This window comes from Spea bombifrons, chromosome 5 (assembly GCF_027358695.1).
Source record: "Spea bombifrons isolate aSpeBom1 chromosome 5, aSpeBom1.2.pri, whole genome shotgun sequence".
Classification (NCBI taxonomy): domain Eukaryota; kingdom Metazoa; phylum Chordata; class Amphibia; order Anura; family Pelobatidae; genus Spea; species Spea bombifrons.
In genome coordinates, this window is record NC_071091.1 from 22,420,374 (window position 1) to 22,448,224 (window position 27,851).

General features: G+C 37.7%; 2 protein-coding genes across 2 annotated transcripts; both read right to left on the bottom strand.

Moving 5' to 3' along the window:
* Positions 1-972: 972 nt before the first annotated feature.
* On the bottom strand, positions 973-19,521 carry C5H7orf31 (chromosome 5 C7orf31 homolog). Its single transcript, XM_053467638.1, has 9 exons — positions 19,388-19,521; positions 12,273-12,452; positions 10,242-10,313; positions 8,929-8,958; positions 8,652-8,827; positions 7,421-7,509; positions 4,964-5,138; positions 4,042-4,133; positions 973-1,942 (listed from the first exon to the last, which is right to left on the bottom strand). Exons 1-9 carry the CDS (start codon positions 19,519-19,521, stop codon positions 1,202-1,204), a joined length of 1,689 nt encoding a protein of 562 aa, XP_053323613.1. The 3' UTR covers positions 973-1,201.
* A 3,675-nt stretch (positions 19,522-23,196) lies between these two features.
* On the bottom strand, positions 23,197-26,339 carry NPVF (neuropeptide VF precursor). The gene is made up of 3 exons (XM_053467095.1): positions 26,188-26,339; positions 24,658-25,106; positions 23,197-23,554 (listed from the first exon to the last, which is right to left on the bottom strand). The coding sequence occupies exons 1-3, from the start codon at positions 26,320-26,322 to the stop codon at positions 23,509-23,511; spliced, it is 630 nt and encodes a 209-aa protein (XP_053323070.1). The 5' UTR covers positions 26,323-26,339; the 3' UTR covers positions 23,197-23,508.
* Positions 26,340-27,851: the final 1,512 nt, after the last annotated feature.

Genomic DNA, 27,851 nt, shown 5'->3' on the forward strand with positions numbered 1-27,851 from the left:
GTCATTTTAATTTTTAATTATTAAGTGTTAATTTAAATAAATATTGAAATAATCTACCCTCCTCTATGACAGCATAATTTCTACACTAAATCCCCCTTCTTCGTGCAGATGGTGGCCCCGGGGCCCATCTGTTTTGCTCAGTTCTGTCAGACAGTTTTACCATCATTATCAAAAATATGAAAATATTAAAATATATTGCGTTATAGGTGTGACATTGAAGTATTTTGACTAAACTGAAAGACCATTTCAACTAAATGTTGTTATGCGTCATAAAGAGACAATTTCTTTCAGAGTCTTCTACAAGAAGGGCAGAGAGGAACGGTTAACATAAACAGCTAAACCTGTGAAATTACAAGAAAAAAAGATGTTCAGTTCACCCATAATATCCCACATAGTCCCATTTGGTGACTGCACACCATTGTCTGTGATTCTTACTCAACCCTACAAAGTTGTGACTGCTCTGTTGATTAAGAAAACCTGGATCTGGCTCCTTCCTATTCTACACTGCTGTGATCATATATGAGACTCCCAACTGGGGCTTCTGTTACCAGTTTGTCATGGTTGATACCTCTGTTTGAATCCAGGTCACTCAATTGTATTTTAAGGAGAAGTCAAGCTTTCCATGAGGACCAATATTAGAGCCATTTGGCGAGTTACTACATAGAATCGTCATGATGAGCTATTACAATATTTAAAGAGTCTCAGGGTCAGCTCATTTAGAAAGTTCCCAGGTATGAACGTAGTAAAATGTAGGATATGAGAAAAGTGACAGATCTGCTTTAACATTAATGAGCAGATGAAATGTGAGTCTAACTTAAATATGAATTATAAAGCAGAACAATATTAAGCTAATAAAACTAAGGCATTATAAAATAATTAATATTAGTGACATTTAGATATGGCATTTTGTTATTCTTGCACAAGTCCAATGAACAAACCAACAATAACATTTTGAAACACGTGTTTTATTAAAAAAAAAAAACCTGTAACAACAAATCCTATTGTCCCTGTTAACACAAGAATACAAAGCTCTGTGTCATCAGCAGGAAGGCATTCTCTTTCTATGGCATGATTGTATTGATTCATTAATATGTCTTTAAAATGTATTTTTCCTCAAAGAAGAATAAAGTAAGGTTCAAAGTGAAGCAGGGTTATAGACATTTCAATTAAATATGCTCATATTTTTTGCGTATTAGCATAGTTAATTGTGAAAATAAAACGAATGGAAACCATAGAAGGTGTGCTTTTTCCCAGAATGATAATTGTCTCTTAGATCCTTGGCCTTTTCTGGGAAGTTTTGATGAAAATTCTTGCTCATTTCTGATTTAGAGATCACTTCTGGGAGCTCTGAAAAGGCTGTGTGTGGCCGTTTTAGATCCTTGCTAGATATTTCTCCTGGTGCTGGTATTCCCGAAACACGTTGCTTGTTGCAGGAGTTCAATGCATTTTGGCTTTCATTAGCCTTTAAAACAGTAGAATCCTCAATACCAGTCTCAGAGCCACCAATCAGTTTTCTTGATGTTAAAGGTCGGTAACAGAGTGATTTTGGAGCTTTAAGCTCTTCTTCAGTCACTAATTGCATGGGGGTAACCTGTCTTCTGTACAAAGCATTGTGTTTATCCGTGTCTGTGATCTTACCAAAACTTGTGAGCATCCTATGGGGTGAGTAACATTTAGGTTCCTGCTGTGTGGTGCAGTCCTTGGAGTTGCTGGGGACCTCTGAGATATGACAGTCGTTTCTAGGAGGCCATACGGAACGGATAAACTGTCCAGTACCACTTTCTTCATACAAATTAGGTTTGGTGCTTTTTGAGTTTTCATCTTCTGCATCAACTTTCTGAACTACTTCCTTTCCACCGAAGATACGATGACCCTCTTTCATTTCAGCAATATGGTCTTTCAGTGGTCTTGCTGATAGCATGGCAGAGAGAAAAGCTTGCTTCTGTAAAAAAGTATACTGAAAGTTATGAAAATGCCATTTGTTAACATTGTCCATACAAGGTTTATATAACTGCTATGCTTGGTTAGTTCAGAAAGTAGCTGGTCACAGGAAGATTATAATTTTTTTCCAAATCTAGCAATTCTGACCCCAGGTGCTACTTGGGACATCTTTAAAGCCACCCATTCAATTCACTCCATCATACCATATATTTTTGAAAACTATACAACCCAGCATATTTTAAATGCTAGCATTTTAACTCTTTCCATGCACTAATTCTACCACCAGTCATTGCCAAATTTTTCTTGCACATTTTAGTGCACGGTTAGTGAACGGTTTGTAATGCAAATGCACAAAACAATGCAAGAATTCAGCGCATACCCAAAAATCCAAGGCATAAATATTGGGGATTCCGTCACACCTTATGTTCATATATTGTTTGGCCTGACACTATGTCAAAGTACCATAACTTTAGGCAGTCCTGTTTAATTTTACTTGACTATATTGCTTACCAAGGAGCTGAATCAGTGAAACTGCTTTGCATTTTGACCCAGAAGAGACTTCTCTGGACTTCATTAATGAGGGATCTGTGTGGCAGGAGGGGCTGCTCAACCCCAAGTGTGAACACCACAAAAAAATATACCAAAAAGGGGAGCAGACAACAAATACACACCTTGTGAATTCATTAGCCATAATTATTATAGCACCAACCCAGGAATCTAAATCTGTACGTCCTTTATGCTTTTTTAGGTTGTGCTCTCACTTTTTTGTATATTTTTTTCATCAGGAAATGCACATATTCAGTGTATCGGGAAGAGTTAACAAGGCGCCTTGCATATATACAAAAATATATCTCTTTCTTCTGGCAGATGCTTGCCAGATCCCATCATAAAATTAGTGAATCATGAAGAGCATCTAAGTAGTTTAGTTTCAAAGGATGGCATAATTCTACAGGTGATTCAGCATGTAACATCCTCAGGGCTAGTTTATTTTCAGGTTTTACAACCTAAACGTAAATGTGAAAAATGGTAATCTTTAGGGCTAAACTTTGATTTGTTTTTTAACAAGGCATTTTTATTAAATGATTTTACCTTGGCATAGTATATGATTTTTGTGTTCATTAGTTGTCTGTTTTAACATTGGGATTGAAATAAATCAGTTCTGTCTTGGTGTGTCGATTTCAAGCTCACAGTCTTTGGTGGTTTTATCAGCATTTTTCTAATATTAACAGAATATGTTTTTGGCTAAATTGGGTTTTTATATAATTTTAGTAATCCAAGAGGTTACCAAAGCCTCCTTATGTGTTTATAAAGTTTAAACAACACTAGGTAGTGGCGCTGAGTTTAAGGGGTTTGGGTGAACAGGTTTGGGTTAGGTGTGGCTTCTCTGTGCCCTGGGGAGGTAGTGATGAGCAATGATTGTCTTGTGTAAAAGAGTTAATTCACAAGATGGACAAAAAGGTATCAAATGTCATGTAATATACATTCCAGGAGGGCAGGGGGGGTCAGATGTCTGAAGGTCTCCCTTAACTGTAAAAGAGACCTTAGTGGACTCCACTCTGTCTGCTCTCCCCTGTGCTTTTTCTAGCTGCAGAAACAGGTTGCAAAGGGCCGACTGCATTGCATTTTTTCTAAGATTGCCTAGGCTATGGAAAAGCTTGTTTGATTTAGGGACTGTTCATGTTCAGGTCCAGGTTATTTTCTCTAAAATAGAGAATTCACTCTCGTTCCATCAACTCTGGCAGCAAGACTTTTTTTCTAATGCTGGACAAATAAAAGCTGATATTTTGGCAAAATTGTTTATTTCACATATAAAGAGTCAGCTTTTAATAGTTTATATACCCCAGTAAATGTACACATATGTGTTTCTTTTAAAACTTCCTAGTTGCCTAAACCTGACAGCATCAGATACCAATTATTTAGTGCTTGGCTTCCTGTATTATGGGAAAGTTGGACTCAATTATAAAATTACCATCAACATGTTATGCTCTACTTAATAAAACTGTATGTTTTAAAAAATACAGGAAAGAACCACCATTTAAAAAAATGGTGTGGTGAGCAGCCCTCCCCAAACTATGGTTCTTTACATTGAGCATCACTTACCAGTTCTGTGTTTTCATCTGATTGTCCTACGATTCTGCTATGAAGTTTTTCATAATAATTATCAAGCTTCAGAGGATTCATTTCACCACGACCTGAAAATTGGAAAATTACTCAGTCTTTTATTAAAACTACTGTGTATTAGCATATATGTTATACATTATATATGGTTCTAACATTAGACTGGTTAATAATGGGAAGACGCTACATAAAAAAATTCTGGAGATCAAGTCGTAAGCTCGTTTGTTTATGTATAAATCTATTTTACCTGCTCAAACAAGGAAATCTGGAAACATCGAAGCAAGCCTTATGCTGCTCTCAATGGGTGGGTCTAAAACAGCAGGCGTATATAAATTAGGGAGCCCATCTAACCATGGATAAGCAATACAAAGCAAATGTACATATTGTCTATGTCCCCTTAACGAAGAGTATCTAAACTTCCCATCTTGTAACTGAAATACTGGAGATGCTTCTTTGGTTTTCTGTGCCCTGTCTCTGGACCGCGGAGTGTTTAGGCATGTCCGCCTGTTCCCCTCCTACACGTATTTAAGCTATCTGGAGCTATCTTTAAGCTATCTGGTTAAGCTAACCCTGCCTCTCGCTAAGCCACAGACCCCCCAAATGAGAAAGGGATGTGCTTAGCCTGACCAACAGAACCTCTATGGGCTTGTCAGGAAGCTAATTCTTCATCTTGTGTTCTTTCAGATAGGCTGCAAGAATAAGTGCTACATATTGACAGAAACGATGGCTATTATTACAAATGGTGCTTAGAAGACATTTTGAGCTTGGGGCTAATTATATGTGATATAATGTGTTCACTTTAGTAGGAGAGATCCAATGGGGGGGTTTGCTCTCAATAACTTTATTGTGACATAATATTCAATGAATTTGTTTTTTGGGGCCAGGATCTCCATACATGACTTACCTGTGAAGCTGCGGTTATATGATGTTATCCACTGAGACTTTATTACATTTTTTTGCATATTTGCTGTCCTGTCAGAGAGTCTCTCTTCAGGTGGCTTCTCTGAAGCATTAGGAGCCACTGTTTTGGGGGGCATGGGATAATATATCTGTCCATTTTTCAGATGGAATTTGGGAAACTATGAACAAATAAGTTGAGAGGTAGGTTTATTAAAATGAAAATGACATATTTAAAGAGTAATAAAAGATATATCGTAGGATAGCTATCTATGGTGATAACTATGGTTTTTATTTATTTTTTGTTATATAGAGGGCCCATAAGAGAAAGGAGACAATATGCAAGGGTGAGGCAGATCTGTCCTGATCTTACTAAAGATTTGATATTTGATATTATTGAAAGAAGCAATGTTAATGTCTATATCATGCGCCTTAATGTGTAAATACATAGTAATTTAGGTTGAAAAAGTCCAACCTTACTGTTATCCAGAAGAAGGCAAAACCCCTCATTGAAGCGATTTCAAACTGTGGCAAAAAGGGAAAATGTATTCTTGACTCCAAATGGTTGATCTCTCATTAGATTTACAACCTATAGCTAGTCCTTAAATTCCATTATATCCCTGTATATTTTTTTTCTCATCAGCCCATATTTAAAGGCATCTTTCAAATGTGATAGCACAATGTATGCGGGTAGTGAACTCCACTTCTTTCTTGTTCTTACTGTAAAGAACTGTTTTCTGCGCTCTAAGGGAAAATTAATTTCTGAGTCTGAGTGGATAACCTCTTATTCTTTGTATAATACTGTTAACGAACAGGTCATCAGCAGTAGCTGGTTTTGTCACCATATTTGTATAATTATATTCTATCCCCTCTAAGATGCGTCTTTTGTAATGTAAACAAATTTAACTTCAATAGACTATATTCATAATTAAGATGTCCCAGTCCTCTTGTTAACGTTGTGGCCCACCTCAGCAAAAGAGGCAAAATTATATTTTCCTCTTGTGAATCAGTACTTCGTTTTATACATGACAACATTTTACTGGCCCTTGCAGCAGCTACCTGACATTGAACACTGTTGCTATGTTTCTTGTAGTTGTCTACAATTGTTTCTTGTTTAATGATTTCCCTAACATAACCCCATTTAAGGTATAACTTACACATTTCTTTCAATAATGTTGGTTTTGTTTATACACAGTTCTACAGTGAAATGAAAAGGTTCACGAAAGCGGAGGATTCTAGAACACCAGATCATACCTTATGTTTAGGATGGGTACCCTATTAATCCTCTCACATAGCCCCCTAAAAAGTCCAGCTGCACCTGGCACTGCAGAATTACCCGGTAGCAAATACTACATTTTTTTTAGAATCGACTCCTAGGTATCTAGTGATCTAGTGTTATAGAATCATCTGCTTTCATGAACCTTTTCATTTTGCTGTGGAACTGTATGTGATTAGACACAGAAAACACAACAAGGAACAGAATGGAAAGAATGTTGCTCTAGGGTGTGCAAGACATGTCTCAAGACACGTTTTATCACTAAAAATATACAGACACATGACACCAGCAATATGGAGTGTAATAACTAGCACGTGGTTGCTATAGTAACTAAAGTAGGCCAAAGGGGAAAGCAAGCTACATGTTGCCTTCCCAGCTAAGGAGTTAAAACAATCTTTTACAGTTAATTTATTGCATCAGAGCTCCAATCCCATTATGCAGCTGCCAATGTGCTAAGAGGTACTTAACTCTACTTATTTAATCCAAAAAGAACCATGATTGGTGCTACCGCTAGCATTAAAAATCAAAATATCAAAGTTAAATTACTTAAAAGAACAATCATACAAATATTTAAAGGCAGGTCAATTAGACAATACCAAATATGTAAATGTGCCGTTTCACCTACTAGGCTGCACTTAACACTTTTGTAAAGTAATAATTCCTAAATTGTGTAAAAGTTTGCCTCCTTCATATTTTTTTCATGTGACATGTGTCATATGCACACCTGTGAACTCTCCCGGTTTGGCTACATGAGGAGGCAAACTTTTACTCAATTTAGGATTGTTTCCTGCAAGGTCCCGCAAGGAGAATTTCCTGCAAGGTCAGGGAAATTCAGGCTATTGCAGGAAATGCCCACAAGTTCCCAGGTATGGTCATATGACACAAAACCAGGCACTGGAAGGTAGGTGTCATAGAAACTCCAAAGTTTTCTTAAAATTGTATGTGCTATTTTATGTGATTTAACATTCACAGGTAAAAATAATGTTACAGAATGCAATTAACATCTAAGCGAAACAGAACCATTAAGAGAAATGTTCTGACAATATAGCAGTTATTCAGTAAACTAATCAAAGCTCAAAAACAAAATATAAACTACAATAAAAAGCTAATTGTTTCTTACGACAGATTACCAAACTGAGGGAGAACAGACAGGTCTGGAGGATCAGGTAGAAAAATTATTGTACGTACATGAAAGTATCCTTGCTGGCCTGGCCAAATCAAAGGCTCCTTTTCTGAATCAGGAGGCATATAAATGACCTCATGTCTATATGGATTTCCTAAAAAAGACATAATTAGGCATATAATACTCCATTTGAGTAATTTTCTAAATAATGCTTGGTTCTCTACTATTCCACCAATGTTAGATAAGAAAGTTCTGTTGGTGCACACAATAGGCTTCCAGCAGTGGTACTGGCACATGCTGCATATCATAAGTAGAAAATAAAGATTTAAACAGAATATATATCATCTATGATTTATCATAAATTAAAGGATCCCAAGACTTGAACAGAAAAAAATGTAATGGTCACCGGGGACATTTTTCAATGTAGGTGTTTTCTTCTCTGCTTTGTATCTAAAAGGTGTATTGGCAAAGCAAGAGTCTGGACCTTTGTTTTATTTATATATATATATTTAAGTCTTGTCAGGTTCTGGATCTTTGTTTTATTTATATATACATACATTTTGCCACCAACTCCTATTGTAAATGTGTCATTACTTTTAAAGGGGAACTTTTAATAGTTTCCCTTTTAATCTAAATTGATTTATTGAAACTACCTATAGTGTGTGTGTTCTATTTTCAGTATCAAACCAATTACCTTGACTCCTAGAAGCCGTAAACAAAGTATATAGAGAGATAAACATTGTTATTAGATCCACTAAGTTATTAAATTAGGAAACTTAGAGGCAAGCCCCCTAGCAGCTAGCATGTTTCCAAACAATACAAGGAACAAACAAGTGTACAGGTTTTACCTATGGGCTTAACGGTTCCACCTCCAATAATTTATTTCTGTGTAAAACCATCTCATTGTAAATTATCAGAAAAACATTAGGATTTTGGATTTCTAAATTTCCCATAGGAGAAGAAAGCTCTAGTATCTCCATAACCAAATACAGACAAAATAACTAAGTCATATCCATAACAGGGGAAACTCTGGGTCGCGGGAGCGGTGTTGCATCACCTCATACTCCCTTCCAACGTCCCCTTCAACAATGTTGTGTATCCAGCGATGCCAGTGGGACTGCCCCCAGCATCAGTGGCACAGCCCACTGACATCAGTGGGACCGCCCAGGACATCAGCGGGACCGCCAACCAACATCAGCAGGACCGCTCACCAACACCAGCGGGACCTCCATCCCACATCCCGTAAAGGGGGGCTCCGGGTAGCCAAAGCCTGAAAGCTCCCAGGAGCGGTGATACCTTTTGTTTTCTTTAAAATGACAGCGGTATAGGGCCTTGATGGCCTTTCAGGCTCGGGGGGAGAGGCGCAGTGTAGAGACTCTTCTGGTGACTTGAAACTTGGGAACATGGCAAATTTCGATATGTGTGAATGGTATGGATGTTCTGCTGGGAAATCCACATATAGTTGTCTTGCGCTAATTGAAAAAGCAAAATTTAAAATACGATTATTCCTCAACATTGTTATCAGTAATTAGCAATGTAATTTCTATATTTTCAAAAATGTATTTTTACTTACCTGATAGAAGCAGCAGGTGGTTTAGGATACCTATAAAGGAATGAAGGTAAGGAAACCTTTTTATATGTAAACATACATATTTTGATTTAAATAATGGCAGCTCTATAATTGAGATTGAAAATTATTATGATTATTAACTTTATTTAGTGCCAACAAATTATGAAGCACTGTACAATTTAAATAGGGCAGCTAACACATACATAACGAATATACATTAATACATACAGACACATCAGGAGTTGAGAACATGTGGGGATTCATTTGTTGTGAATTGACTTTAGGTCTTGGGGTACATTCACAGATTCTCAGGGTCACACCGGCAGCTGAGTCATTAATACATGGATTTACATTATGATTTAAGGAGCAAACCAATATGTACTTTTCAGGGCCGGCCCGACAATGGAGCCAAGTGGGGCAACCGCTCCAGGCGGCACTTTTGAAGGGGCGGCACTTTGCCGCCCCAAGCCCCTTTTTTTTTTAAAGCGAAAGAGTCTCCCTGTTCGGTCTCGGTGCCGGCTTGTAATGCTGAGTGCCGGAAGATTTCAGGGAGATTTACAGGGAGACTCGCCGCAGAACTGCTGAAAGGTAAGTACAAGGAGGGGGGCAGGGGCGGAGGGAGAGGAAGGGTCGATAAGAGGGGGGGTGTAGATAATGGGGGGGGGGTGGCAGGGACGGAGGGAGAGGAAGGGTAGATAAGGGGGCGGCATTTTAAAATTCGCCCCAGGCGGCATTTTGCCTCGGGCCGGCCCTGGTACTTTTGCATCACATCTGAAATATTATTTAATACACGTGAATTCAGACTATCCTTACTCACTTACATGGGGCAGGCTGATGGGAGGGACATGGGAGCCCAGGCCCTAAGCTTCTACTGGGCCCCAGGATTTCTAATGGTGGCCCTGACTACTAACAAGTCGCTGACATAGAATGTACATAGTAGTGTTTTAAAGGCATTTAAAGTGTCTCTGGGCAGCTCCATGGTATACCAGTCTGATGCCTTTTACTGATACAGGCACATAAAACAAGACTATGTACCTGCGTACCAATAACAACAATTAAAAAAACATTTTGAACCATAAGATTATATTGTTATTTAACATCTAAAAATGGTGTGTAAGTGTCAATTTGGGAGTGTCCAATATAAAAAACAACTGTCCAGACATGTAAGAAGAAATGAGAAAGTGCCATGCAATGTGACATTTATTCTGATTATATGAGTCTCGAGTCTCTGAGTCATACTTCATACCTATATTATTTCCTGGTATCTTACAATATGACTATGGAGAAAATACACAGAGCATTTTTTGTTTACTTACAAGTCATCACTTGCACGAACTGCACTTTTTTTCAGCTGGGTTATTTCATTGAATTGCTGTATAGGAAGTCCTCTACGAAGAACAGTAGAAAGCAAGGCATGATAAAACAAGACTCTTAAAGGAACAGTTATAAATGTGCACCACCCGGTAAACTGAGCATGCCCAACCTCCCTGTGCCACCAACTGGAAGGGGCTGGTTTTAGGCTTAGGATGAATCTGTTGGCATTGCAAGATGGATTGTAAACTTCTTTGAAAAGACCCCTGCTCACTTTTTGTTTCTGTAAATCCAAATTGTTATGTAATGTATTACTACGGTTCTGCAGAATAAGTTGGTTCTATTTTTTGTAAAAAAAAAAAAAAAGATCTCTTGCTCCTTGGCAGAAATGAGGGGCAGTTGGTGAGCGTAAGTAGAGTCAAGGTTGGCAAAGCTAAACATTATGCACGCATATCAAGATGTGACACAATTAAATAAGATTTGTCATTTCTAGATGGAGATGGCTGGGACTTTTTTCAGTGTACAATCCTGAAAGGATCTTTCTTAACTTACCTACTAAGACATCCGGGTTACCGAAAAAGGAATAATGGGTGGCAATCCATTTTTTGACCCACTCAGTTATCCTGGTAGGTGGTAAACCAGTAAATCCAGCCGTATCCAACATAGCTAACAATTTTCTAAGAAACACTCTGAGATGCTAATAATGTAGAATTTTATTACGTGCGGCCGGTTTTGTAAAATGGAGCTCCAGAATTGCCGGTATACAGCCAAAATGGGTGAGAAGGCATGATCTGCAGTATCATCAAGTGGTTTTATAGAGCCAAAGTCCCCTGGTGTGCTGCCACATAACATCATAAAAGGGTAAAGTAATAAATCCAGTTCTTTCTTCATTGCATATTGTGGATTAGCTATGCAGGACCATTAACTTTTACTCTATGAAAAACAAGCAAAATGTCTTCCTCATTGGAAAAAAGTATTTTGTTCTCCCCCTTTTTAACACTGTCACCATGGAAGTGTATGATTGTCTTTTTTTTTTGTTTTTTAGCAAATGCCTTGCAGTAGTAGTCTGTTATCAAGTTATTTTAAACAAAAAGTAGTGCTAGTTCCTCACGCAGTGTGCCTGTGCCACAGCAGTAATCCATTGAGTCGCTGCGTGGCCGGAGTGCTCCTCGGCCGGCCCCCAGACCAGTGAAATCTGCAGGTTTAGGGGCAGAAATGGTACAGACAGACTACTTAAGGGGCAGTGTGGCTGTTTCAGGGGCAGAGGTGGCACAGGCAGGCGGCCTGTTTCAAGGGCAGAGGTGGCACAGGCAGGCGGTCTGTTTCAAGGGCAGAGGTTGCACAGACAGCCTGCCTGTTTCAGGGGCAGAGGTGGCACAGGCAGGCTATTTTGGGTGCAGAAGCCTACCACGTCAATGTCTGGCTCAGTGTGTAGTGATGGGGGTTACACTGTACCACCATCAATGTCTGGCTCAGTATATAGTGATAGGCGTTCCGATGTGCTTTATCTGTTCAGTAAATGTTATTTATTTAAACTTATTTAATTTATTTATAAGTTAATAATTAATTTTTTCAGATTTCTAGTTTTTTTTCCAGTTGACATATAGTTGACACATTTGTGAAATAAATATTCTTGCCAACAAAATCGTTTGTGTGGGTGCCTTTACACTTAATTGCGTAAACATGTTTGTTTATTTTTGTTTGTCACATACTAATTTAGGCTTACTTACTGCTCATTTTACTGTAGGTTTCAGATGTTAAATTGTTGTTTAGTGTCGCCTAGTGGTAAAATGTGAAAATACACAGCACCATTAACATTTGTACACTGACATCTAGTGGCCAACTGGGAATATGCTTTTTTGAAGGGACATCTAAGAAAACGTGCAGAACAGCAGATATATTGATTTATCAGGGCTGTCCTTAAAGTTTATGGCCTATATTTGCTAAAGAAACTCTGATTAGCTATACTTGTAGAAAAAAGGAAAGTGCAGAAAATTAAGCACCATTTTCAGTGTTGCAATTGGAAATCAACGTACCTTGGCCAAGGGTCTCCTCCATAGCCATAGTGCTTGTGTCCCTTGGCATCTAATGGCGGTGGTTCTGCCTTTGGTCTATGGTCGTCCGGAAGGGATACTGGCCCTATTCCTCCATATTCTCTTTCCTTTCCCCAGGGAAGTCTTGGTGTGAAAGGGGATCTTGCAAGGTACTCTTGATATCTACAAAATTAGCACATTTAACAGAATATATTATAAATAAATATTACAGCTACTACAGCCACACAAGTGATGTGCTATTATGGTAATAAACAGGACATTTTCCATAAAATAGGTTTGGAGAGCAGTTTAGTCCAGTCTCTTAGAGACTGGACTAAACAGATATTAGTACTTGGGAAGCTTGAGATTGAAGACTTTTGTAGGGCTGCAACTAACGATTATTTTAATAATCGATTAGTTGGCCGATTATTTTTTCGATTAATCGATTAATCGGATAAAAAAAAACAATATGCAAATTTTTCGTTTATTTAAAATAATTTAATGAACTGGATGTTAAAAAACAACTTAAAATTTACATTAACATTCTTATTTTGTTATGATGTAATAAAAAACAATATTTTCAAAGTACAAGAACCCAAACACAATATTTATGAAACAAAATAACCCCAAACATTCTGAAAAGAGGTGGACTATTACTGTTCAAGAAACTTTGCCCCAGCCCTGGCACTTTGCACCCAGCACTTTGCCCCAGAACTTTGCACCCAGCACTTTGCCCCAGCCCTGGCACTTTGCACCCAGCAAGCACTTTGCACCCAGCACTCAGCACTTTGCACCCAGCCCTGGCACTTTGCACCCAGCACTTTGTACCCAGCACTCAGCACTTTGCACCCAGCACTTTGCCCCAGCCCTGGCACTTTGCACCCAGCACTTTGCCCCAGCCCTGGCACTTTGCACCCAGCAAGCACTTTGCACCCAGCACTTTGCACCAGCACTTTGCACTTTGCACCCAGCCCTGGCACTTTGTACCCAGCACTGGCACTTTGCACCCAGCACTTTGCACTGTGCCCCTGCACCCAGTCTCCAACTCTGCCCTGCACCCAGCCCTGCCCCCACATTCTGCCCTGCCCCCACACTCACACTCTGCCCTGCACCCACTCTGCCCTGCACCCACACTCACACCCTGCCCTGCATCCCCACCCCCACTCTGCCCTGCACCCAGTCTCCCACTCTGCCCTGCACCCACACTCACACCCTGCATCCCCACCCCCACTCTGCCCTGCACCCAGTCTCCTGCCCTGCACCCCCCACCCCCACTCTGCCCTGCACCCCCCACCCCCACTCTGCCCTGCACCCCCACCCCCACTCTGCCCTGCACCCACACTCACACCCTGCATCCCCTGAAACCCCACCCCCACCCCACCGTGGACCCCCACCCCCGCGAATCGCTCTGTGCGAATGGAGCCACTCGCACAGAGCGAACCGCTCTGTGCGAATGGAGCCACTCGCACAGAGCGAACCGCTTGTGCTACACGCTCTGCAGTCTCCGCCTTCTAGCTACGTGACGGATGTGACGCGTTCCGGAGGTAAGTATTCTTCATGTCTATGTGCACAGATCGCACAGAGCCACTCGCACAGAGCGAATCGCTCTGTGCGAATGGAGCCACTCGCACAGAGCGATTCGCTCTGTGCGAGTGGCTCCATTCGCACAGAGCGGTTCGCTCTGTGCGAGTGGCTCCATTCGCACAGAGCGATTCGCTCTGTGCGAGTGGCTCTGTGCGATCTGTGCACATAGACATGAAGAATACTTACCTCCGGAACGCGTCACATCCGTCACGTAGCTAGAAGGCGGAGACTGCAGAGCGTGTAGCAGAAGCGGGGAACGCTCGCGGAGGTAAGTAAAAGGAGCCGAGTGCTCCAACAACGAATCGATCACTCGATTAATCGATAACGGAAATCATCGACAACGATTTCCGTTATCGATTATTATCGATTTTATCGATTCGTTGTTTCAGCCCTAGACTTTTGTGTAATTTTCAACCCGAATAACTACGTTACTGTGTAAAATGTATTAATTTACACTCAACCAGTAAACAAACATACCAATAAATTAAAGGGATTATAGCACTGTTCTGTAACATAATCACAAAGCTTTATTAGTCATTCAAAAACACACAGGACCTATATATATATATGTTACTTTTAATTAAGCAATTTACAAGCTGAACGGAGGGCTGGAGATTCCCTGGTAATCCTTTTATACTTTCTCCCATTTGGGGGTATATATAGCCCTTCCTGGGGTGCAGGACTTCCAGCTCACAATACTCCCCCCCCCTCTTTCTGTTGCCTAGTGTCAGCCTCACTATCTCTTTGCAGTTAGTGTTCTTTTGCGTCTGCTTTTGCTGTCTTCTCATACTGTCACTTTAACCTTTTCCATTGGTACTGAAAGCAAATTGTGGATGAAGATAGGTTGCCAGAGGCAAAAATCTCTAAATCTGGGACTCTTAGTATCTAAACTCACTCCTAGGCATGTTCAAGAAGAATACCCTGGTCCTTCCACCTTATTACCCTCCTAGACCTCTTTTCTTGATTTTTTAAAAAACTGAATATATCCTAAACTTGCACCAACCAAGAAACAAAAAGTGCTAGTTATAGGTAGTTTTAATACATTTAGTTTTGCTACAAATTCTACAACAGTTCCACTTTAAGTTGTGAGCATCAGTTGTACAGTAGATAATTCCAATGCACTTTACTCCAGAGCCAAAAGTGATTCTTGATTGTCTGGCAGAGCAGGAACTTCCACTATAATGTTAATCAGGAAAATTAACGGAATTTAAAAGAACAATAGGATCATATATTCAGAGAGCAGTGCCTACTGTATGTATTGTAAAATGCATGACAACTGTCTGAACTTTCTGGTTAATAAGCTTTTAGGATGTTTTAATGAAGTAGCAACAGACATGCAAACATACCTTCCACAAAGCGACTGCAGGACAAAGGGTAATGATTCTGATACACAGTGAAAGCTAAAGGCAGCATATTTAATTATATTATCTTCTTAAACTATTTGCATACAAACATTAGCTGGTAAATATTGTGTTCTACGAACTAGCACATAATATATATTGCAAAACTGTTGTTAAAAATATGTATTAAAGGCACAAACATGTCTGATTTTTAAAATCTACTTATTTTCTTATAGTGGAGCTAACTCAATTTAAAAAAATCTGGAGGAATATCTCCCACTGTTTCGTATTACTAGTATCAGATTTTTTTTTTTTTTTAAACATATTGGGTTGCTTTGTTTCTTAATCAGTTCTAGTTATTGTATAATATGTTTTCGCACAGCTGCATATTAGTCATATTATGTGTTCTAAAGTCTATGTAAGCGTGGACTTCATTACCATAAGGAATTAGCTCAGTGTAGTGTTTGAGCTGGGAACGTTATGCAAAATATTACATAAAACTGAGCAAGAAATCAGCACATACTCCGCGAATACATCACACAAACAATATACAGAAAGGGGAGCATACCCTAAACGGCATGAAAAGCATACACACAAAATATTACATGACTGACAGCCTCCAGGACTGAATATAGGGAGTTAATTGCAAGTAATTTAGATAAAGCCAGGTTTTTATGAATATATATATTTTATGTTCAAGGACAAAACTACTTATTTTCATGGGGCTTCCCTTTTAACTTATGACCCTCTGGGCGAGTGAGAAGTGGGCGCTCTTTCTTGTACTTGATTATACTGGTGTCTGTCTGTAAGCTAGGCTCATTGATTTGTCTTGGCATAGAAACAGTTACATTGGCATCTTTGACTATATCAGGACTATTTGGACCATTGAGCTGGTAAATAACTTCAGTGTCACTCAAGTTGTATGGTTTTGTTTTGGTTTGGCAAAGTAATTGTTGGCATTAGAAATTTAAATGTAATTTACAAACATAGCTGAGCTAGTAAATTTAATCTGTTTAGCTCTTTCCACATAATTAAAGTCCTAGTTATAAATCAATAGTCAACTCCGGGAAGGGATTTAATCATCTGTAATCAAGCTAGACCCTGCATTAAGTGTCAAAGGTTAGCGCAATCAGGTTAAGAGTCAGGACACATGTCATGTTATAAATTAGATTGGGAATATGAATAATGTCAGAACCTTTCAAGAACCATTGTAGTTCCAGAAAAATTATTTAGCCATGTTCTTTTTTTCAGGAAGTGATGTCATTTTTCAGTACACAGTGTCAGTGAGTGAGCTACAGGCCACATCCTGCCTCACTATGCTGTGTACCCAGACGTCGCTTTTTCGGTACACAGTGTCAGTGAGGGAGCATGAAGGACTGGCTATGAAGGAGATGAAGGACCGGGGGGGGGGCAAACAGTGGAAACTACTTTTTGTCTAATTGCTCCTTTACCTGGCCTTGCTCTTAATACTAGAAAATACAGCAGAACATATAATTACTAGACTTGTGCACGAGGTCCAAACTCATTTGCTTTTTGTTTCGTTTTCCCTCATTTATTTTTGGACAGCCAATTTAGTTTTCTGGCCTTTTATTTCAGATGAAATTCAGAGGCATTTTAAAATTCTGAATCAAAATTTGTTGCCCGAAAACATATCTCTATATCTCTCTCTGTCTCCTGGTCTTGTTTCTGGTCAGTATGTGAGACAGGGTCCTTCTACATAAAATGCTGTAGATGTACTTTACGAAAGGGGGTGGTGTATATGAGGAACGACCTCCCAGTAAAAGTAACTTGAGGTCCACAGAGCCCTGAAATCTTTATTGTCCTTTTTCTCTTGTTTGCACCTCTTTAATTTAAGTTGGTGTTTTGGTTGAGCTGTTTAAAAATATTATTAAAAATTTAATTTTAGAGTGATCAGAGATTTTTTTTCAGTATAGATGAAATATCTAATATCTAAAATCTATACTGAAAAAAATGGATGTTTTGGTGGCTTTGCAATTCGTTTCATCGGGGATCGCCCTCATTTTCAGAGATTCGTACAAACATAAGAAAAAAGCAATTTTCGTTAACAAGCAAGTTCATATGAATCTGAATGCACAAGTCTAATAATTACTAAACAGGTCGCAATACTAAAGATATCACATCTAAAATCGAATTGCTGCAAACAATCTGTTTACCCTATTTAACCTTTAAAAGTGTTTTTTTTTAAAAGACATATACTCCATAATTATAATGGAATAAATGCAATGCTGCATTATGGGCGTTACACATAAACAGAAAATGAAATGTTCCTGTAAATTGGACATTTAGCCTGTTTACACAAGAAAAACACAAATTACATATATAAAAATAAGCGCTACAGTTTTTCTCTCTGTATTGGTTATTTATGTATGCTATTGACATTACATCAGCACAGGATTGTATTGTGACAACTTAGTAAACCGAGTGTCATTGAATTACCTGTAAATGATTCCCGATGACACGTATGTGTATTGTACTGAAATGAAAAATGATCCTTTTGCGGTAAGGAGCACACTTGAAAATCACTGAGTTCAAAGGGAGTTTAATCTCTGTAAACCATAAATGCGATACTAGAATAACGGATAGTGTTACATTATGTTACTGACACAAATTATCACACAAGTAGCAGGGGAAATGCACATAGAGGTTTGGTGGCTTTGTGTTTGAGTGACAAATCCAAGGTAAACCAACACATTGGAAAATGTTAATACATGTTGAACACTGAGTAGTCATAATTATATACATGATTTTCAGCTCCAGATTCTCTGTAATGTTTAGTTAGTGAATAAAAGGGTCATACAACATAGCCGTGGTGCTGGACGGGTGGTTGCAGGTGTGGCTCCAGTTTTTGGGGCCCATAAGCAAATATATCTATTATGGTTCCCATCTCTAAATGTGTTGTTTCACAAAGACACAATTTTAAGCGCATGCTCTAGTAAGTTAATAGGATACTCCATTTATTGCATATGATAGCTAAGTGTCACCTCTAAAATAATATTTATTTAATGCAGATGGAATAGAGGAATTCACCAGAATTCGGTAACATAAGTAATAATCAAGAGGTCACAAAATCACATAAGAAGCCTTGGTGAGGCTCCTCCCCTAGTCACACCTCTAACCACACCCCCTAAACGCACACACTCTCTCTTCCTCTCCCTGGGTAAGACCCAGGTAAGTAACACTTCACCCAGAGACTCTGGAGAGTTCCCAGGTTTGTGGAACAGTCATAATATACTTGCGGCACCATCTCATCTTCTAGTTATTATACGGTATTCAGTGCAGAGATAAATATGCACTTCAGGGGCGGCCAGGCACAAACTTTTCTGCATGACATACTAAAATAAACTGGCTTAAGTGTATGCGGAAATTGGTCAGGAAGCAGATAAAAAGTGGTCTAAGTGGTAGGGGATGCTTGTGCCCTGGTTACTTCTGTCCATTTCACCCTCTAGGCACAATTAAAACCTGAAGTTTTGCTCTCCTTTTTCTTTTTTTGCCATGTCCCTCCAGCATATCTTTTTTTATTGTTCCAGACAATGGTTCCATAAAACTAATAGCTCTGATAAATTATGTGGAAAAGCAGCAAGTCACCTATCAATCAGTATCTGAGAAAGTATCCTGCTTGCCTGCAATAACAAAGCGCCTTGACATTAATTGTGAGCCCAATAAATTGTTGTGTATATTCTGTCATGGCATGGTCAGTTTGGAGACGGCCCCCTAGATACTGACTGATTTAACCTACTCAAGGCAAAACTTCTCTTTAGCAGAAAAAAACTACTAGATAAAAAATGAATTCCTACCCACATTCCATGCCTAATAGAGGATAATGTCTACTGGAGAACCACAGTGGTTTAAGAAAGATTTTTCAGCTAATTCACACATATATTATTAGGGTATCAGCCGCTCTCCATTTCAGTGAGCAGAGGCACCCCCACAATGTCACATTTGCAGAGGCAACATTATTTTTTTGATTGAAGGCAGCATCGTCAGATTATTCAATTTACTAACTTGATCTGGTTAATTTGGGCAAACATTCACTTGAGATCATTCATTGATAAACAGTGGGCAATCATGACAAAAGTCCCAGACTATTAATTTACACTCACATCTCATAAATTATAATTTTTAAGAGTTTCATGCAGATCTAGAATTTCTTCCTCAACTTCCTAAATTTCTTACCGGTCTGGAGATACAGTAATACGCTGGGGTAATTGTAGAGGAGTCCATACTTCGGATGATTGCAGACTTGGGGATAGTTCCAGGGCTCCTTCCCTCTGCCTGTAGTAATGTGATAAGTCAAACTGCACCTCCATTCTTCAAATGTCACCTTCTCAAGTCTGACACCAATGAAGCAGCATTCAGATTACAGAGTTACAGAATGAGACAAGCCACTGAGATACCGACACATGCCTCTTAGAAACAACATGATCAGCCTTCTTGGTCATTTGTTTAGAACTTCAATAATGCAGAAGGCAGAGGCACTGTAGTTACTGACACTATTAGCATAGCAAGAACATATATCAACAAAACATACAATGCTTCTCACCTTTTATGAACACGGGTACAAAAGATGCATTTGAACAGTAAGTAGTTTACTGCCTATGTAAATACTTGGTTGGCATTACAGAACGTCAGGTGAAATGCACACGTTACTGGGAGCAGGGTTACTGTATACGTAAAAGCCAGCTTTACAGCCAGAAATAGGCATTTTCTTGGACATGTGTGAATATGACGGTGCTGTAGCCTCTGGAGACCAAAAATAACAATAATGTGAAATTTAGATATATTACCTAGGTGCCAGAGGATTTTAACTACATAGAATACTACAATTCTCATTTAACTGTTTTTCACAATAAAGTTCTGGTCTGCGGTTCCCTGAGCATAATGGGAGTTATAGCTAAACAAAAGGCAGATTTTATCAACTAACTGAGCACAATAGAGTAGTTTAGCGAATATTTGACCAAATGCTATCATCTCAATTATAAAACATGTATTTTCAGGATTCCCATCCATTTCTGACCCCTGTTTTTATTTGAGTCTTAAAGTAAATTACCTTTCCAAGCAACATTTTTTGCTTTAAATTCTATTTTGCATTAGTAAATGGCATTGTGATTGCTGCTGTCTCATTTTTGCTGTGCTTTCTGGAAGGGATGGGGCTGGAGGTATTAACTATTGCAATGGGGTATTAGAAATGTTAGTATCTTAAATTAATTTGTGCCATACTTGAGAACTTATATATTTAAGGTCAGATCGCATGGTTCCAAATGGATTTTGGTTCAATTACTAACTTTCTTCTGCTAAGGTGGGAAATGTAAACAATTAGTCTTTTGCTTTTTTCCAACAAAAATATTAAAATATATACATTTTGTAATGCTTTCATGAAATCTGAAATAAACCTGACCATCACTCTTATGGTAGTGGAGACAGTTTTTTCTTGGATTTCTATAGTCTTAGAATGCCTCTTTTGACAATGTACTTCTTGATCATGCTTTGCTTAAAGTGAGATGCCTCCTATATGTATTATTCATCCAGGTGGGCAACAGATAGACATCGGTGAATGGTGTCGCAACCAGCCCCTGTATATATTCCCGCATTCAGTTGTTCTTGCCATTTGACATTTCATTATTAATCCCCTGCTTTGTCCTTTATCTATATCTTGTCCATCCTAACCTACTGGACGATTCCTGACTACGAAGAACATGCTTATTTTGTTCTTGCTTTGATACCTGCCAGAACCATTGCTCTGCCTCACCTCTCTTTTGGATTACAACTGTCTAAAATATTAGAGCAGTTTATATGCTGATACTTTCTGTGGACTGTTACCTATCAGTTGTTACAGTTAGTGGATTACTGATCTGTACCTACTGTGGTTGGCCTCCGACTTCAACTATGCTCACAAAATGTAAAACTATATATTATGGTCAATGTAATTTTAGTGAGTGTCAGCTCAATAATACCAGTTAATACCAATAATAGGGATTCAATATGTCAATGCCTCCAACAACCCGTTACATTTTTGATGTTTCTTGTATTTATTCCAATGACATTATTTAAAGCAGCCAATCTCTCCTATTGAAAACAATAGCAGTGGTTCCTGTAATACACACACATCGATCATTAAACCCAGGGAGCTCTAATGCGATCCAGGGGAAATGTGTTAAAACTTAAAAGGGAAACTTTGCAATCATCTACATGAAAGTCTTTAACATACTAGAGAGTGCAGTCAATATTTTGTCTAAGTGGAACAGCACCTTTAATGGGATTTATGTATTGCAAGGATTTACTGTTTCTTTAAACAAAACATATTTGCACTAGATTAAATAATGTCCAGATTTATTAATATAACAATTCTATAGCCCTATTTCTTGATGCTACAACGAGTTTAAAATGTTTATTCCATCTTGACCTGGCCGGTTTGTAGCCCAGGAAACTATTTCCACAGCGCTGTAGTCTGATACACGCAGACATAGATACAGTTACCTGGATGTGGGTATTGTTGTCGCCTGGGTAAATAACTGCAAGCTCAAGCAGCAAATCCCCTGCTACTAAAATACCAGCGCAGGTTATATTAAAGTTGTTTAATCCTGTTTTGAAAGACCGCCGATCATATGTTAGATGTCTTTATCCGCTTTGGAGAAAACAGATTTTCAGCCACCTTGGGTTTTCTTGTCTTAACTTTTCAATTAAATATTTTTATGTTCCTCTATGCCATTCTGTGTAGTATGCAGTCCTCACAACTTCTTTTAAAGTCACATTAAGTAAAATAATTATACAATAATTATTTTATCAGAAGAGATTGCTTTATGAAGGAGATCAGTTTACCAATATTCACCAACTGATTTTTAAGCACACGAGTAGTTCTTTCAAATTGGTCTCTTTTTTTTTATTTAACTACATTTCAAAATATGGTTTTTATGCACATTTATGGGAAAAAAAATCCAAGTTTTTATTCTGTATCCAGCTCAATCAGTAACACTGTTTTCTTTCTTCTCTATTTTAGGAAAGTGATCTCCAGCTAATGTTTCACCTGCACCTGTGCTCAAACTTTCATTATTTTTTTGCTTGTTTTTGTTTTTTGTTTACATTTTTTTTATTGTGGCCTTTGTAACCCTTACAATTTGCTGCCCCCTTGTGGGCTTTTTTTGTATATTTTCAATCATTTGAATAATAGCCTAACAGAAACACATTTCAGACTTAGCAGTAGTCTGTACAAAAGGTGCAAAAGGTAACACATAAAATAGAAAAAAGAAAACATTTTTCTCTGCATCTATACACATTTTCTCTCATAGTTATGAATTTATCAACCTATGGATCAGCAACATTTTGCTGAAGATGACATATTTGGTTTTAGCATTGAAACCAAAAATAATTTATCTGAATGCTCCATAGTCATGTTTTACCTGTTCATCCATACCGAATCACAATGATACAATTAAATCAGATGCTTTCAGACAATGATCTGTTAGCAGATTGTTAAACTACTAATACAAATCATTTATTATTGCACACATTAAGTCAATATTTAAAATAAAACTATATTACTATTATTTAAATGAAAACACTAATGTAAATTTGAATGTGGAGCCGCAAATATGTATCTTAAATGTAGTATGGTCAGATGGTGCATTTACACTGAAGAATATCCAAACCACGGTGTGTGTTATATGTATTTATAAAGGATGACGGAGCATCATAATGCTACTTTTTAACAAAAAGATCTCTTTAAAAAATAAAATTATGAAGACACTTAATCTGGAGTTTGTCACTTGGTAGAATTAAAACATGCACATACTGAACCTTTAGCATTTAGCAGGTTGTCAAAAATACCTTCCATGGGAGAGATAATGCTTACCTCCTAAAAGACCACGGAGGACAAAAACTATTGGCACCATAATAATACATATTTGTACGTATTAGTGTAACAGAGCCATTTTTATTAATACCTTCAACTAATGCTATTGACCGTAATTGAACCACACATCAACAAATGCTTCAGCAATAAAAGCTCTTTAATAAAATAACACGTTTTGGACAAATAATTCACACATTTTGTATTCTTGCTTCCTTATTTTTTAAGAACAATAATTGATCATATGTTTACATTATTTTAATACTGATTACCCAGTACTACATGTAGATCCGTACAACAGATTTCACAACACTGTACAAGAAGTGTATATCTGGATGTAGATTGCACTCGTCTAAGGAAAACAACAGTTGAAAGTTATTATAGAATTTTATCTCATATTTAGCTAATAACTAATCAATATTTGACATCCATTTAAGTGCGTGGTTTGTAGTCACATTTGTAGTTTTCTCTCATAATCACAATTCAGTCCCTGTGTCCTGTATTAAAAACAAATGAGAAAAATAAAGCCTAATTAAGAAAATGCCTTTACATTCAGAAAAAATGTTTAATTATAGTATTCATTATCTAGCAGAACAGGCTAATGAGAGTTTCAATATAATGGGACCACACAAGCAGCTTTCTCATTGGACCTAAAACTCATATATACAAACATTATCCCCTTCGTGACACAGGATTTCACTCCCCTAAGTGACAGGAGCTTTCTTTTTGGTATTTTTAGCATATCTTTGTTCACCCATAATTCTCCCTTTCCATGTTTAGTGTACCAACATAAACTATATATATATATTTTAAGGACAGATGGGGCTTTCTCTTTATACCTGTTACATTCCCGATTCCATGGAGGAGAGGGAGACCTCCATCCAACTCCCATCAGTCAGAGCCATCACCACACCCTCCTCCACCTCCTACCAACCTCAGCCACAGCAGCAGCATGAAAGAGGGAGAGTTTCTTCTGGCTCCACACACCCTCTAGTGGCGCCTTTATGTACTCCTTCTGCTTTTAGCAGTAGGTTAAAGTCTTGGAACTTGCCGCTCCACACTAAAGATGGCCACCGTCACACCTGTAATTGGTGCTAATTAACTCCCACACTCCATAAATACCATCAGAATTCACTTGGACATTGCCCTCTGATGGTTGTGCCTATACATATGGTGCCTTTGCCTCATGTGTGTGGTTTGTTGGGTTCCCATGTTTGACCCAGGCTTGTAATTTGGTTATTCTGATCTATGGCTTCCTGACCTTGGCTTGGACTTGATCATCTTGATTCCTGGTGCCCTGACTTTGTTGGTATATTCTCTATGCCCTACCTTGTATCTGGTCTCCACCTTATGCTGTCTGTGACAATACCCCTTTGTTTCTTATAGTCTGTCATTTAGTATGAATTAAATAAAAAAAAATAACCCCTCCCCTGATTTATGTTCAACAACATCAAGATTGTAAGCTTGCGAGCAGGGCTCTCTCCACCTAATGTATTGATTTGTCTAAGTCTGTCAATTCTTTTTATAGTAAGGTTATTATTATTTATTGTTTTATATAGGGCCATCAAATTCTGTAGCGCTGTACAATGGGATCACTTACCTGTCATTGCCTTCTTGGGAATTTTTTATTTCTTGTGTATACGGATTTGTCTCACATTGTAGTCTCTGGAGATGTGTCCCTCTTCCAAATCTAAGAGGTAATGCAGCAAGAGACTGTACCAAATGGCCGCTGTGCACTGATCTGCCAAACCGTTGGGGCAAATTGGCTGCTGACTGGATACTGGGCTTGCCAGGAAGATATCGCCCAAATCGTTGGGGCAGGTTAGGGACGCTCTTTGCTACTTTGTCGTCAGAGCCTCTTCCAAATCGTTGGGGCAAATTTACAGCAGGCTTGATGCCTCTCTCTTCCAGAAATCCTCTCTCAACCTCTATTGGTAAATTACTATACTTGCTCAGTACAGATGCAATTTCATTTACGCCATCTGTACCCCAGTATTGAAGTTCTTCAGAATTACCATTTCTCTGGTTTAGGACGTCTTCTGAGGATTGCTAGGAAATAATAATAAAAAGAACAAATAAAAGAATTTTCCACGGTAACTACCACAAGAATGTTTCCCCTGTTGATTATGTTTAAATGTATATGAAATATGTGAGCAGCTCCTATTGGAATTCGTTACATGTCCCTCTGGCACTATTTCACGGGTGAGCTATACCACAGGACACCAATATCCATGAAAAAGCTAGGTACCCACGAGGCATTTATTAAATCGCCACTACAAAGCCTTGGGCATTTAAATCTCTACCATTCTATTATTGTTTAAAAATCGAAATAATACATATCAACCTATTACATTATACTATTATTTCCACTGACTGGTAGGTACATACTGTATAACAAAAGGGAAACTACTTTGCGGAGCCAGTTGCCAGCTCCAAGCTGGGTATTTTAGTTGCCTTGCATTTTCTGCACAGTTGAGATTAACAGAGCCTGCATTGTGAGTGAAAGCAAGCTTTGCCTAAGTAGTTATACCCCTTAATAAAATATGAGATATTTATTGGCTTACATCTTATTATTTCTCATTATAGTCATGAAATGAATGAAACCTGACTTTAACGAAACAGTAGATGGACAATCTCATGTCATCAAAGCATAGTGTGAAAAAAAACAACACAACCACGAACGTAAGATGCCTACTGACTACAGAAAGTAGGACACAAAAGAGAGACATGTAATGAGGGAGCACTAAGAACGCACTGATAGGAAGCATCAGGACAAACACAAAATAAGGTGTGCAAAAGAGCAAAATCATGCACAGAAAGACATATACAGGCTACTTAAAGAACAGCTGAGAGTATTCTTTATTAAGACGTACCTGAAGACATGATTTATTACCTTAACACAACGAAAGCACGTTGTTATCAAGTATCAAAAGAACAGGTTTTAACATCGTCTACAATGTACTGTCAATGGTAGTCAACCATTACTGTAATTACTATTTACAAAATTCTGCTAGAAACTAGAAATTACAATTTAAAAGGATTTTGTAAATGCAAACAACTGGAAAAAAATCTTTAGAATTAATAGAAATAACGTAATTTTGCTGATGATTTTTTTTTGTTGAATTCATACCTCAAATAAGTCATCGTATTTCTCTTGGCTTTCCAGATTAGTCGTAAATTCGTCTACGCAGAGATAGGAAGAGGAGAAGATGGCAATGGTGCCAAGAATGAAAAGTATAGTCTTACTGGCAGAGAACATCTCCATTTTCTTGGCTTCTTCGGTTAATTTACCGTTTATCTTAGAATCACGGTGCCCGTCACTTTATATATATCATCACAGAACAAAACACTTATTTTTGAACAATGACATTGTAAAATCTCTTCTTGGAAATTAATGACGGAACCTTAAATTAGAGCAAAAAGAATGTGAAGAATTTGTTTGTTGAGAGTTTTTTTTCCGGTATGTTTCCTTCTTGTAAACACATTGACTTTGCAAATATTTTTCATGTAATTGTACATAAATTAATTAGGGGATTTCGGAGTCCATAGCAATTAGGATTCTTACAAGCTATGTACAATTAGCACATTCTTCATCCATCAGTTTCATAATGTAAAATTCATTTTTCAAATGCTATATTTCACAGGCATATAAATGCGCTGTTAATTAATATTAGAAATCTAAACATCTTACGCATTAGCTTCTCTTTATTATGAAATGTTGCTAATGAACCTGAAAAAAAATAGTTTTGGTTCATTCACTGGTGAGTGCATTCTGAAAATCAACTTTTTAATCTTTATCCATTTTTTACATGTATTTTTAACCATTTTTATGTCAAGGTGATGTTCAAAATAATGCCACGAGTAACACTTAATCAACTTACTGTTTGATTTTTGGTAAAAGTAAAAGTCCAAGTCATATGAGTGGAGCTACACTTTTGCCATTTGACAAAGTCTATATAATAATTTACCAGAAATTCAACATGGAACAATAAGTCAGTCTATACTCAAATGTAACTAATACTAGGTTTCTGGACACAGTTGAGTGGAGGTCTCCATTTGAATAGCCAAACTTCTACAAAACTTGCAACCACGTGTAGGCACTTTCCAAAAAAGTGACCAGTAGTTTGTGTAATGGAAATCTTTATTTTTGAATAATATATAATATATATTTAGCAATATAAGCTAAGTAATTTAGTTTAACCTTATTAATCAAGCAGTGTAATAAAGTAGTTGCAAAAATATAAAACATAAAAAGAAAAATACCAAACATTTTATATGTTTTATATATATTTTATATGTATATATTATATTATTTTAACAGTTTATATATATATATATATATATATATATATATATATATGTATATATATATATATATATATATAAAACCAATAAATATATATGACCAATAACTTACATTTATTGCATTGCATTAGCCATTTCCCGAAGTTTTGTTTCATATTTCCTATTACTAAATCACTATCTAAATAATAATCTAATTTCAGAATGTCCAGAGGGGGGCGCAATATTCCTAAAAATAACGTTTAAATCTCTGTCAGAAAGGAATATAGGACATATATTCCCTCAGGCTAACCCTGCTGTGTACATTACTTCAATAAAATGTTTATAATGCTAATGTTAATTTGTATAAGATTTATTTGGAAGAATCGATAGAAAATGATTGATCTAATCATAAAGAAATTTTACTTCCTAAAGCTCTGGTTGCTAAAATGAAATTCCGTTAAATTTTAGGATTCAAATAATTCTAACTATTTAGCAAAATATACTTTCCCC